The sequence below is a fragment of the Podarcis pityusensis genome (genome assembly GCF_964106645.2).
Source record: "Podarcis pityusensis genome assembly, chromosome: 9".
NCBI classification, from domain to species: domain Eukaryota; kingdom Metazoa; phylum Chordata; class Lepidosauria; order Squamata; family Lacertidae; genus Podarcis; species Podarcis pityusensis.
The window spans coordinates 77270138-77284257 of NC_138034.1; the positions used below are offsets into that span (position 1 = coordinate 77270138).

The window sequence follows — 14120 nt, forward strand, 5'->3', positions numbered from 1 at the left end:
GGGTCTGGATGGATAACTACCCCAGAAGGGGTGAGCCAAGATGAGGCTGACCAAGTTCCTAAGAGCTCAACGAAAGCTGAGGATAGCTTTGACCCCAGAGGGGAGAGTGCAGGAACTGTGGCTGTTGGAACTGTTGGTGTTCCTGAACAAGGTGCAATGGGTGTTGCTGACGGGGGGAGGGAAGAACAGAGTTCAAATCTCCCCACTGATGATGCTACTAGGGAGCATGGAGTAGCATTGAGTGCTGTCCGATGCTACAATTGTGGACAGACTGGGCATCTACAGCGAAACTGTAAGAAGCCACGACAGTCAAGAAGAGCAAAGAGCAGCTCTACGAAGCCTGAGGCGTCAGGCAAAAGCCGTACCAAGTACCAGGTGAAACCTGCAAAGGCTATGATGGCGAAAGGAACCACGCCAGATGTTGGGAACTCGTTCATAATCGACACGGGCTGTACAAAACATTTGTGCCTGCACAGAGGACTATTTTCGACGTTGAAGAAGCAAAGCTTCACTGTGAAACAGCCCAACGGTCAGGAGTTGGAAGCGACTGGAATTGGGACTGTGTATCTTGAGAGTCTGAACTTGACTATAAGTAATGTTTACCTGGTTCCAGAACTGAGATTTAATCTGCTGAGCGTGTCGCAGATTGCAAAGAAAGGACTGAAACTGTCCTATGATGCTAAAAGCTGCAAGATCTACAAAGATGGAGAACTGTTTCTTACTGCCAAAGAGAAAGATGGACTGTATTTGTTGACTTTTGATCAAAGTGATTACATGAAATGTAATTCTTCTGTTTCTAACGAAATCTCTCTTGCAGCTGTGACCAGTGTGAGCACCAGGAAGGTGACGAAGAAGGTCGACAGAGCTTTTCAGCGGGTGTATGCTGATGTGATTGGTCCTCTAGAACCATCTAGAGGCGGTGCACGATTTTACCTTGTGTGTGTGGATTGTTTCACTAATTATTCTTGGGTTTATATGATGGAGAAACCGCAAGAAACTTTAGAAAAGTTTCAGGAGTTTTGTGACAAGGTTAAAAGTATGCATGATGCTAACATTGATTGTCTTTTCACAGATGACAAGCAAGTTTTTCTGTTACAGAAGTTTCAGAAGTTCCTGGATGGAAAAGGGATAGACCACAAAGTGGCTGTCTCGACCGAAGCGTGGAACAGGGGGGTCTGTGTTAGAGTGAACAAAGAATTGCAAAAGGGGATGAATGCGCAATTGCTGAGTTCACATTTGCCACATGAATATTGGGCCGAATCGCTAGCGTCCTATCTTCATGTGTGGTTGAGAAAAGTCTCAACAGAGTTGGGATGTTCTCCTTTTGAGAAGCTGTTCAATAGAAAACCTTCTGTTGCCTACTTTAAGGTTTTCGGGTCTCATGTGAGAACAGAAGCTCCAGGTGGAGTAAAGAATGCCAGAGGCATTTTTGTGGGTTATGAAAAGGGTCTCTACAGAGTAATTTTGTCTGAATCTGGTCAGGTGATTCTCACAAAGTTCCTAGAGAGTGCTCCAGAGCAAGAGCGGGTTGTAGAACAAACATTTCCCACAGGTGGCAATTCAGATGATGTTGATGATTTTTCTGATGTCACAGATTACAGTGGTACTGACGATGACAGTGATAGCTCAGAGAGTTCAGTTGTAACAGTCATTGAGAGGAAATCTCACACAATGGATAGACCTTCACAGATGAAGGAAGAACCACTGATTGCTACTGGTTCTCAACAGAGTCCAAAGGTTGAACCAGTGAGCACAGAGGATCAGAACCTCATGCGCAGGTCTGAGAGAGTTACAAAGGGTGTACCACCAAAGAGGTACCCAAAAGAGTTTGCTAACTTAGCTGTTGCATGTGTTGCTATTGTTAACAGGTTAAAGCAGTGTCTAAGTCAGAGACAAAGACACAACAGAGAGTAGCTAGCCAAGGTAATGCAGAAGCACTCATTCCTTAGAAGCCAGACAACCAGAGAGGTACACTGGTGAAACCAGTGGTGGGGAGTTCCAAGGGTGGAACTGAAACAACAGGGGACTGTTATATGTATAACAACTGTTTGTTCTCTTCTCTGGATCATGTTTTGCCAATTGATGCTTTTGGGGGAGGATGTCAGGAAAAAGCACCAAGGCAAAAGCCAGCTCCAGATGGCTGGAATGCAAAACAGTGCAGATGTACTGTTGGAGAAAAGGTGGAGCCTATTCTCTGTTCTGAGCACCGGATGTTAGCTCAGAGTGTCATATGACCTGTGCTGGAAGTACAGGGGAGGAGTGTGTGACTCTTCTGATGGAGTCTGAAGGGAACAGTCACATTTCTATGGACTGTTGAATGACAGGAATAAAACATGTAGAGAGGACTCCTGTCTGTCTCATTTCCCCTCCCTGGGAGAATGCAGGGAGGGAGGAAGGAGGAGGGTGTGTCCTGCTCACGTTTGAGGAGGATCGCCGGTTTGTTTACCTAGCCTGCCGGAGGTCGCAGACGGACGGTAAACACACAGTATCTCGCTCAATTGCCTCGGGGGAGGCCAGGTACCTCTGCCTGTGGGCTGATGATGGAAGGAAAATTTACAAAAGAAGAACAGCTGATAAAGGTGATGGACTCTGCCGAATTGGTGAAAATGACTGGGAAGAGCAGAGATTAAGAGGACGGTTTTAATTTAATAAAGAATGGGGGAATTTTGTAAGTTACTTGAAAGAACATTACAAACAACTGAAAACACTGGCAGGATTTTAAAAACACTTGCAATGAAGCAAGAATTAGGATAAAAACATGAGATTTAAGAAAATATGGAGAACATTGTAAGATGCCGTTTGAAAAGAATATCTGGGGAAACCACGGAGGGTGGAGGGAATCCGGGGATTCCGCAAACCCTATTAGCAAAGTGATTTAAGATTTGTGTATGATGATAAATGTTAAAAGAAAAATGAATTTTAAAAAATTATTTTTAAAAAAAGAGGGAGCAGGGAGTGCAAGACAGGAAGCCAACATGGTTGCTTCCTTGGAGCTAAAAGCAGATAAACCCAGGAAGAAGGCTGGATGGAGCCCCTCTGGAGAGGCCCCGCGTGCCCAGGGGGCGGGTGCCCATGCGGACGGGCACTGAATCGGGCAGCCATGGGAGCAGGGCAGCCCAGGAGGACCTCCTGACACGCTGCCCAGTCCTCCTGCACGCCGGCCGGGGAGGGCACAAAACCATTTAGCGTCATCCCCGGAGGAGCAGTCCATTGATGGACACCGACAACAAATCAATGTCACCCGCCTTCGTCTCTGAGGGGATCATTTATCTGCAGGGATCACCCAGATCACCTGCAGGGACATAGCTGGTCATTCCCCAAGTTGGCAAGGCTCCATTGACAACAGCAAGTAAACTAAGCCTTTTGTGTCATTGACCCAGTCCTTTGGAACTCTCTGCCACCAGAGATTCAGCAGGCGCCTTCTGGGCCAACTTTTAAACGCCTGCCACAAACTTTTCTATGCAGGCAATCAAGAGTGAATCTTTCCTTTCCAAAGGGCTGGAGCAAATTGATATCTTATTTGAAAGAAAACTGTAAATGTTTGAAAATGTTTGTAGGTCTGACTTGAAATGTTTGGTAATGCGAAAATAAGGAGCTGATTTACATATAAGAGGGTGAATGTTAAAAGAAGATATAAGGTAAAAAAGTGGTTATAGAAATGCGATGAATCTGTTAAAGATATGTGGAAGTCAGAAAGAGGGAAGGAAGGAGGTCAATGCTCTTTTTGAGCAATACTTTAAGTTATGGATTTGTGTAATGAAAATGAAATGAAATATGGAAAACTCAATAAAAATTATGTTAAAAAAAAAAAAGAGTGCATCTTTCCACAAGGGTTAACTGGTACCTGTTTTTAACTTTTTTATATCGTTTTTACTGCATGCTTTTATGTATCCTTATTGCAAAGTTAACATTTTTATAAGTAGATCAGTGCATCTATAAGGCTGCAGTAACCACAGGCAAAGGACGGTTTAGAGATGTGGAACCCCAGGACGCTCCTCGACATGGGCTGCTACCTCTCTTGTCAACAGCAACTGAACGTTTGTTCCCTGTGCTGCAATTTGCAAGGCTCTGCGCTCGAGCTCCTTGCGTTTCTGACCACATGCCAGGCTCACCTGCTAATTATACACAAGGGCCTTGGCAAATGCCAACTCAGGTTCCCCTCCAGAGGCCAGCCATCTCTCTCTCCCTCTCTCCTTCCCTCGCATGCATCCTGGGGCCTGAGCATCCCTCCTTCAGAAGCACCAGGCGGACCAGGTGATGGCTTTACCTTCAGCACTGCAACCTGCCGGCTGCTCCTGCCTGTGCAGAGGAAACGCCCACAAGAGCCAAAGGACTCTGTGTCAGGAGTGTGTGCAGGAGCCAGGCCCCGTGACCAATAGGACTTTGCAGGACTGGGGCCTTCCTAAGTTTGTTCTGAAGAGGCAAGGTGTGGCCACACAGGTGAGGCTGACTGGTAACTCGCTGCACCTGGTGGCAAGAGCTGGGAAGGGTCATAAGGTCAGCATTTCCCTTCGGCTCTTGGCCACAAGCAACACCTTCCCTGCCTTGCTTCCTGACCCTTGGACCCTTGACTTCTTGACTCCTTGCTTCCTGACCCTCGGACCCTTGGCTTCTTGACTCCTGGCTCTCTGACCCTCTGACTCTTGGCTTTCTGACTCCTGACTTCTGGACTCCCGTTCCTGCTCCCACCCCGCCATCTTGCCCCCGGTCCCGACGTCCCCAGCCGGGACTTTGATCGTCCGTGAACTGGACTGTGACACTCTGGGACTTGTAGTTCTCAGGGGGACAGGACAGGCCAGAGTCTAAGCCTGGCGCAAAGCAGCTATCACATGGCTCCACCTAACGCAAGATGGAATCACAGATCGAGTTAGAAGAGACCCCAGGGGTCATTTAGCCCAACCCTTTGCAATGCAGGAAGGATCTGCTATGGTTGACAGTGACTTTCCAGGAGGTCAAGCGGAGGAGAGCTTCGCTTCCCCTGGAACTGGCCTGCTTGCACCGCCATCAAGAAGCAAACGGGCTCTCCTCTTCCCCTCTCTCAGACCCGGAGTTTCAAAGAGCTGTAGAGTGGGAAGGTGCCCCCAAAGGCCATCCAGCCTGACCCCCTGCAATGCGGGGATCACAGCTGAAGCATCCCTGGCAAATGACCATTCCCGAACAAGCTCCCTAGTGCTGCGAATTTTACAAGACCTGAGGACCGTGGATGTGGTGCCGCCTGTGTAAGAACCCGAGGAGGAGCTGGCGGATCAGTCCAGCCTCCTGCCCTCACTGTGGCCAACCAGAAGCCCCAAGGGAAGTGTGATAAGAATTTTAAAGTCTTAGATATATAATAAATGTTCATAAATGTACCAACCAAGCACCTACATAGATCAGCACAGGAAGACCGACCTGAAACCGTTTTTTATTCCCAAACTGACCAAATGTTTTCTCTGCAAGGTCAAAGGAAAATGGAAAAGCCTCCCCATTGTCTTTTCCTTCACAAATCCTGCCTTAAGGGCACATTTAAGATATGAACAGGGTCTGAGGCTATGACCTGGCTTGGGAACTAAGTATTTATCATTACAAAAGACTGGCCAGGCTCCCCAGGGTATCCATTCAAGTGAGCATTAACAGGTAACCTGTCAGACTAGATAAACAACGCACTCAGATTTCTGCTGTAGACCGCCTTTTCTGTGATGTAGGTATGATGTACCTGGGGGGTGGTCTTGGGTTACACCCCTTCTCCTCCAGTACAATCTACAACTGATCCTGAATACCACCTCCCTGCAGGGCAGGCCTAGCCTTCCCCACCACCACCACATCTGTCCACCTGCTTCTTTGCATCCGGGCACAGCTGCAAAACAACACCTAGACAGAGGCCCCCTGGCAAGGCGCTTGTGGGTCACGGACCTCAGAAGAGTTTTCCTGCAGGAGGGGCTCTTTACTCTGTGCCGATGGCGGACACCCCCCCCCCCCAAAAAATTCCAACTCGCAACTTTGAAAGGGAGCCCCACAAGGCTGCAGGGCCCCACCTCCAACAAGCCCAGACCAACAGTGGGGAGAGTCTTAAAAGGAGGAGTCCAGACCCCAACCTTAAACTGCTCAGGGGTCTCCCCCAGCCAATGCAGCAGGTCTGGGGGGGCTTATTCCAGGGACCCTCACAGAGATCTCTGCAGCAACAGCACCACCTGCTGGCAATGGAGGCAAACACCTCGGCAAACTTCACTGAGAAATCCTAATAAAGTCAGTTTTTGCGCTGCTCTTTGTAGCCCTGCGTTTGGACACGGGTGGAAAACGAACACATTGCGGGCTGAAATCTAAAGCTATGAGCCGCTTTTCAACTCTTTTGTAGGATGAAAACAACTCCACGTCCCTCCCGTTGCTCCCTGTGAGGAAGCAGAAGGACTCTGGTGCATGAATGGCTCCCAGCAGAAGCCATCAGGAAGACAAAAGGATCAGGCGAAAGGCTTTCCTAGCCCAGGTTCCTGGAACGTCATACACTGACAGCATCTCTGGTGGATTATTTCAACACCTGGAATATGGCTCAGCTGCCTTTGGGAACCAAAAGTTAGCCAGTGTCACCCGCTGCATTTTGCACTAACTGGACGCAAAAGTGTCGCACATAACTGGCCAGCCTCTGAAAAGCTATACAGTGACTTCCAGCCAGTATCCCTGAAGGAGCGTCTCCACTCCCATCGTTCTGCCTGGACACTGAGGTCCAGCTCTGAGAGCTTTCTGGCGGTTCCCTCCCTGCGAGAAACTATAGAACCAGGCAGAGGGCCTTCTCGGTGGTGGCTGCCGCACTGTGGAACGCCCTCCCATCAGATGTCAAGGAAATAAAGAACTATCCGACTTTTAGAAGACATCTGAAGGCAGCCCTGTTTAGGGAAGTCTTAATGTCCGATGTTTTATGGTGCTTTTAATATTCTGTTAGGAGCCGCCCAGAGTAGCTGGGGAAACCCCGCCATATAGGCGGGGTATAAATAGTAAATTGTTGTTGTTGTTTTGTTGTTGTTGTTATGCCTGGCAGGGAGGATTACCCAGAAGAGGTCTGAAAAACACTTTGGGACACTAAAACACCAAATATTCTTTTTCTGCACATCTTTCCCAGAAATGTTTTGTTAAACTGCAAATGCACCTGTTCCCCCCCCACGCTTCCCAAAAGTGTAAGATCTCTGGAATGTGGAAGCACACCCCAAAAGGGCACAAACAGCGGCTCCACGCAGGAGGCAGTGATTTTGGGGTCCCCCAGAATTTAATCCTCTTGGATCTCCAGAGATCTTTCCCACGAAGTTCATTCGGATCATTTAAGACAGATTACTACAGCTGAATGGATAAAGAATAGGAGTGAAACCAAAGCAGACCTCTCTGCCCAGAAGGCGTTTTCAGAGCTGGCCATGGTGTTAATATTCTTCATTTCACTTGCTAGTTGCCTGACACCAAGCGGTCTCTGGGCGACTTGCAACAGATTGAAAGAGAGATAATTTTCTAAAAACAAGAATCGTAAGCCAGCCTCTGAAGAAATGATCAGCAGCTCAGAGCAGCCCCAACCGCTAAAGCAAAAGGACAGGCATAGGCAAACTCGGCCCTCCAGATGTTTTGGGACTACAACTCCCATGATCCCTAGCTAACAGGACCAGTGGTCAGGGATGATGGGAATTGCAGTCTCAAAACATCTGGAGGGCTGAGTTTGCCTATGGCTGCATAAGGACATCTTGTGCCAGCAAATGGTTGGGAGGAGAGGGCCGTTTTCACCTGGCACCAAAAATAGGTTTAAGCAGGCACCAGGCAGTCTTCAATGGGGAAGGGGGAGATTCTAAACCAGGCATCCCCCAAACTCGGCCCGCCAGCTGTTTGGGGACTACAACTCCCATCATCCCTGACCACTGGTCCTGTTAGCTAGGGATGATGGGAGTTGTAGTCCCAAAACAGCTGGAGGGCCGAGTTTGGGGATGCCTGTTCTAAACTTCTCTTAAAGGTAAAAGCAAAGGGATCCCTGACCATTAGGTCCAGTTGTGGCCGGCTCTGGGGTTGCGGCGCTCATCTCGCTTTACTGGCCGAGGGAGCCAGCGTACAGCTTTTGGGTCATGTGGCCAGCATGACTAAGCCGCTTCTGGCGAACCAGAGCAGTGCACAGAAATGCCATTTACCTTCCTGCCAGAGCGGTACCTATTTATCTACTTGCACTTTGATGTGCTTTCCAACTGCTAGGTTGGCAGGAGCAGGGACTGAGCAACGGGAGCTCACCCCGTCGTGGGGATTTGAACCGCCGACTTTCGGATCAGCAAGCCCTAGGCTCTGTGGTTTAACCCACAGCGCCACCCGCGTCCCTTTCTTGGAGAGGGGCATTTAGAGATGGGCTTCAGGCAGACATCTAAAAGTCCGGACACAGCACCTCTCTCGATGCGAACCTTAACTGGACAAGGTTTTATAGAGAAAAACAAGCACTTTGAATTGAGCTCAGAAACGAACTGAGCTCAGCTGACTTAAGACAAGTTTTACGAGGTCAGACCACCAACACACCCACCCCTGCCAGCAATTTGACTGCAGCATTCTGCAGTTTCTGAACCACCTCCAAAGGCAGCCCCACATATAACACACAGCAGTAATCTAACCTAGAGGTTACTGAAGCCAAGCTGTCTGTCTGGACAGGGGCATAGCTAGACCCCCACGAAAAACTGGCAGAAGGTTCTCTGTGCCAGGAGACCACGGGCATCTCTCATGATACACTCGTCACTAACTACCAGACTGGGTGGCGATGGGTGCAAGGGGCCCCATCCGTTTTTATCCAGCCTTTTTCCTCTAAAGCTGATCTGCAGAGATCCAAGTTTTCCCACGTCCAGGAACGCCTTCAAAAACAAAATCGTTATTTTGGAGTGTGTTAAGTCTCCAACCTTGACACGCGATGGGGAGGGCATGTCATGCGAAGGGGTGAAGGGAATCGCTGCTCCAAAAGAGAAAAGGAGATTGCTCAAAGTCACATTGCTCTTTTAACGCATGCATCATTTTGCAAGATGTCTGGATCACTTCTTGTGAAAAAAAGAAACTGATAAATGCAATTAATAATCGCAATAATAATAGGCTGTGCCTGCCCCCTTCCTAGTCGGAATTAAAGCTACATCTTGGGGGAAGCTTGTGCACTGACCATTTTTACAGGAAATGCTGCCACAGGGGAGCATAAAAAAAAATTCTTCCCCGGTTCCTTGTTCATGCACAAATATCCTCCCCCCTTGAGACAAAGCTGAAAGATGGAACAGAACCATCAAAAACCATCATGGCCAGCAAATGAGTTCACATTTAAAGATCCGCTATAAACCTACGACAGTTTGGGTGTGAATAGCTCAATTGTTTAGGGCGTGGTGCTGGTAACGCCACGGTTGCAGGTTCGATCCCCAGATGGGGCAGCTTCGCATTCCTGCATTGTGGGGGTTGGACTGGATGACCCTCAGGGTTCCCTTCCAGCTGTATGATTCTTTGATTAAATGGCATGCAAATTTTGCTTAAACAATGAATAAAACCATGGGAGGAGATCTTAACACTCAGGTGGGTGGGGGGTACAGAGTAGGAACGTACACCCCCCCTCCCTGCAGGCTTCCCCTGCCAAGGCCAAGTGGTAGAATTGGGGCGACTGTCCCACCTCAAAGAGCCACTTCCCCTCTGCCCCCCCCATGACCCTTTGCTTCCAGCATGCCGGGGGGGGGGGGCAGGAGCTGCCGCTGCTCTAAGGGGCCCCCCTTCTGCAGAGCTAGGAGAGAAGAGAGGGATTTAGTCACAGCCCTTAAAAGAGGGGGAAAAGGGTAAACCAAAGATAAAAGTCATGGAGGGGGCATGAAAAGATGCCATGCAGAGGTTTTGGGGTGGGGGGTAGGAGTGTGCTGTGGGGAGGGCTGCAGCCAGTTAGACACCCCCATGGGCAGAGGGAGGGCCAACCCAGGGCTTTGGGGGGTTTCCTGGGAGAGACACCCCAAAACCACAGGTAAGGGGGGGGTCACCTGGTGCGCGCACACACACACACACACACACAAGCCTTGCCCAGCTCACCTGGCCGTCCACTGGAGAGGAGGCGCTTCTTCCGCCTGCGGCGCCCCCACGGGCGAAACCGAAGAGGCCACTGAGGCGGCTCTGGGCCGCGGGAGAGCCAGGGAGGGGGCCGCCACAGCGGAGCCCCCGCCCAGGTCAGGATGCAGGACGGGAGACGGGAAGAGGAAGTCGCTGGGCTGGGCAGTCCCCTCCAGCGAAGGCGTGGAGAAAGTCAAGGGGGCGGGGGGTTGGTCCTCGGAGGGGTGGGCAAGGAAGAAGCCGCGAGGGGCCGCCTCCGGGCCACCCAGACCCTCCCCCCAGGAGACCGGCAGGACGGCCGCCTCCGAGGAGGCCTGGTCAGCAGGCCTCTCCACAAAGGGGTTGTTCTGCGGGGAAGGCGGGGGCGGCGTCCCGGCCCAGGGGGCAAAGGGGTTGCCCGGTGCCAGGGCGGTGTCCGTCCAGCTGCCCTGAGGCTCCTCTCTGCCCGCCTGCCAAAAGTCGGCCTTCTTGAAGTCCACCACCCGGTCGTCCGACCAGCTGGACGACAGCTCCGACTCGCTCAGAGAGCTGCCGGCCCGAGCCTGCCTGAGCTGCCCGCCCGCCAAGACCGCTGGGAAGGGGGGCGACGTGGCGGGCAGGCTCTGGCTGAGGGGGCTTCGCGCAGGGTCCCCCTCGGGGAAGGAGAGAGCCCCTCTTTCTCCTGGTGGCAAATCTTCCTCCGGACCCCCAAGTCCTGGCCGCCGTCCTTCGGGCCACGAGTCCTGCGACGGCGGCTGCTCCTCCTCCACGGCCGTCCAGAACAGGACCGAGGGGCTGGGCCGGGGGTCCTGGGAGGTCTCTTTGCGTGCGGGGAGCTCCTTGGCGGTCTGCAGCGAGCCCAGCTCCGAGAGCCCCTGCGGCCAGGGAGCGCCCGCCTGCCACACGGAGGAGTCAGACAGGCCTGACGCGCCCAAGGAGAGATCGGTAGGGCAAGTTTCAAACTGCTCAGCCCCCGGGGTCCCCCCCGAAGGGAGGACTCGGCCCCTCAGCTCATTATCTGCTGCAGGTTCGGCGCCGTCGCCTGCCAGCCCGAGGCTCCCTGTGGCATGGACGCCAGCTGCTCCCATTATCACCAGTGGCGCCAGGGAGGAGGCGGCGGCAGCGGCCACTGGGGGAGGCTTCCCTTCACCCATGGAGGGGGCTCCCTCTGCGGGCACTTCCAGCTCCTCGGGCGCAGCTGCCTCGTCTTTCCGCCTCTCCTGGACGCCCCACGCCTCCTCTAGGCCGAGGGGCACGAACCTCCTTGGGGGTTTCCGGGGGGGTCCCTCGGCCTGCTCCTGAGCCCCCCAGCCGGGCATCTCTCTGGCCTCCTCTATATTCAGGCTGGCATCCGGCGCCTCGTCTGGTGCCAAGCAGAGGGCGGTTTCCTCTCGCCCCACGGCGTCCCAGTGAGGCGAGGCGGCCGCCGAGGCCTCCCCAGTTTCGGCTTGGGGGGCCCGGCCGCTTCCGCGCAGGGGGCTTTCTGCGGTCGCGCTCTGAGGCGGAGGGGGCCTCTCCTCCAAGAAGACCTCGTCCGTGGTGGGCCAGGGGCTCCCGCTGTCCTCCGGGGCCTGCTCTGCTGTCGCGTCGCTTCCCAAAGCGGGGCCTTCCTCGCAGGAGCTGCTCTCCGAGGGCTGGCCCAAGGCTTGGCCCCCCAAGCTCTCTCTTCTCGCTCCTCCCAGCCCCTGCGCTGGGGGGCAGCTCAGCGGATCTGGGCTCCCTGGGCTGGCGTCCTCCTGTCCCCCGGCTTGGGGTTCCAGGGTCTTGGCTAGGCGGGGGTCCGGGTGGGAACTGCCTTCCAGCCCCTTCCCTGCAGGCGGAGGCTCCCTGGGAGCGTCCGGCCGGAGCCTGCTGGTGGCGAAGGCGTCAAAGCTGTCGTCCCACTCCGGGGGGGCCCTGGCAGAGGCGGGCGGAGACGGGGTCCTGGTGCTCTGGGCCTCGGGCGGCAGGTCTCCAGCCGTGGCGAAGGGAGAGGGGTCCTGATCCTCAGAGAGACAAGGGTGGTCCGGGGAACTAGAGAGAAAGTGAGCAGGGGAAGCAGGTTTAGTATCTGGTCAGCCAGGATCGGGTCCTCGCAGGAAAGGCGGCTGCCTCTGCAGGGCTGGGGGGCCGCTGCTATGGGGCAGAACTAGCAATTGGGGCTGGGGGCAAGGGCAGGGCCCGTCTCGGAGCTTGAGGGCTGTCTATACCTTAGCAGGCACTTTCAGGCTGTGGAGAGAGACAGAACAGACCCCCCCAGCGCCCCCCACCCCAGTTAACGCTCCATGGGGTAATCTGGACTCACCAAAACACACACACACACAGAGCGGCAAAAGTCAGGGCACATTCTGGGGGAAGAACGAGGCTTTGCTGAAGCAGGGCAAGGAGGATGGCAAAAATCAAACCAAAGCATGGAGGAACAAGCAGAGGCAGGGGAAATAAACAGCGATGGCACAGGCTGCCCCCCCCAAAGACACCCCAACTGAATGCACATGGCCCCCCCATGCCGTACAATGCACTGCAGACACTTGACACTCATTTGTGGCTGGCAGGGGAGAGAAACACCTCTGGCACAAACCAAGAATTGGGCCCCGTCCTCTCTCCAGGGAACTGAGGTGCCCCCCCCAACTCACCACCCTGCTCCCAGTCTTGGGGTGCGCTTCGCAGAGAGGGGTCCCTCCAGTTCCACTCCTGCCCCTCCCTTCGTCTATCCCAGTCCTGGTTGGCAGAACGGGACTCCAGGAAGGCCAGAAACGGGGATAAGGACCGCCAAGCAACATGCCATGACGTAGGACCCAATCCGAAAGGAGGCTCCTTTCCTCAAGTTTGCACAGAAGAACAGCCTGCTGGCTGGGTTGTGTTTTGCGGGTCGGGCGCAGCTCCTGCAGCTGCCGCCAGTGGCATCCAAAGACGCCTGTCTCCTTTGCTTCCCTGGAGCCCAGTGGGTGCCCGCGACGGGTGACGGGGAAGGTTGCAGCAGGTGGTCCCCATTCAGGCGCAGAGGAGACCCCCAGACCGTCAGCAAAGGGGCTGGACTCCCAGGCCTTCATCCTGGGAACTGGGCAGCTTCGTGGCACAGACACCCCAAACCCCTTCAGTCGCAGAATGGGCCGCCCAGGCAAGAAACAGAGAGCCACCGAGACTTGGAGGGCAGCAATTCAGACCTGGGAGCGCAGACTACCCCCCCAAGCCTCTCCCCTAATCCCCACAAGCTGGTTTCCTGGCCTCTCCCCCAAAGCCACCACGGCTGCTGCTCTTTGCCCGCCTGACGCCAGAGGGAGAAGGGAGGCACGCAGCAAAAGCTGTTCAGTCAGCAGCTTCAGGGAAGTTTTTAATGTGCAACATTTTAATGTATTTTTAAACTTTGTTGGAAGCCGCCCAGAGTGGCTGGGGAGAAATAATATGTTGTTGTTGTTGTTGTCGTTATTCAGGGAGGCAGCAGCCCTGTGGAACTGCAATCCAGGGGCCTCCCATGCCTTAATAATAATAATAATAATAATAATAATAATAATAATACAGTGGTACCTCGAATTAAGTACTTAATTCATTCTGGAGGTCCGTTCTTAACCTGAAACTGTTCTTAACCTGAAGCACCACTTTAGCTAATGGGGCCTCCTGCTGCTGCCGTGTCACCAGGGCACAATTTCTGTTCTCATCCTGAAGCAAAGTTCTTAACCCGAGGTACTATTTCTGGGTTAGCAGAGTCTGTAACCTGAAGAGTATGTAACTTGAAGCGTATGTAACCCGAAGCACCACTGTAATTATTATTATTATTATTATTATTATTATTATTATTAATTTCTACCCCTCCCATCTGGCTGAGTTTCCCCAGCCACTTTGGGCAGCTTCCAACCAGATATTAAAAACAACACAGCATCAAACATTAAAATCTTCCCTAAACAGGGCTGCCTTCAGATGTCTTCTAAAAGTCAGATAGTTGTTTATTTCCTTGACATCTGATGGAAAGGTGTTCCACAGGGCGGGCGCCACTACCGAGAAGGCCCTCTGCCTGGTTCCCTGTAACTTGGCTTCTCGCAGGGAGGGAACAGCCGGAAGGCCCTCGGAGCTGGACCTCCGTGTCCAGACTGAATGATGGGGTTGGAGACGCTCCTTCAGGTATACTG

The 14120-nt window shown here is 53.0% G+C and overlaps 1 protein-coding gene across 1 annotated transcript in view; it reads right to left on the reverse strand.

Annotated features, from left to right (window-relative positions):
- The window catches only part of RAB11FIP5 (RAB11 family interacting protein 5), a 68124-nt gene that overhangs the window by 8675 nt on the left and 45329 nt on the right, over positions 1-14120 (reverse strand). Inside the window, exon 4 of the mRNA XM_081020659.1 lies at positions 10021-12030. Coding sequence (XP_080876785.1) covers positions 10021-12030 — 2010 coding nt within the window. The remainder of the gene's footprint in view (positions 1-10020; positions 12031-14120) is intronic.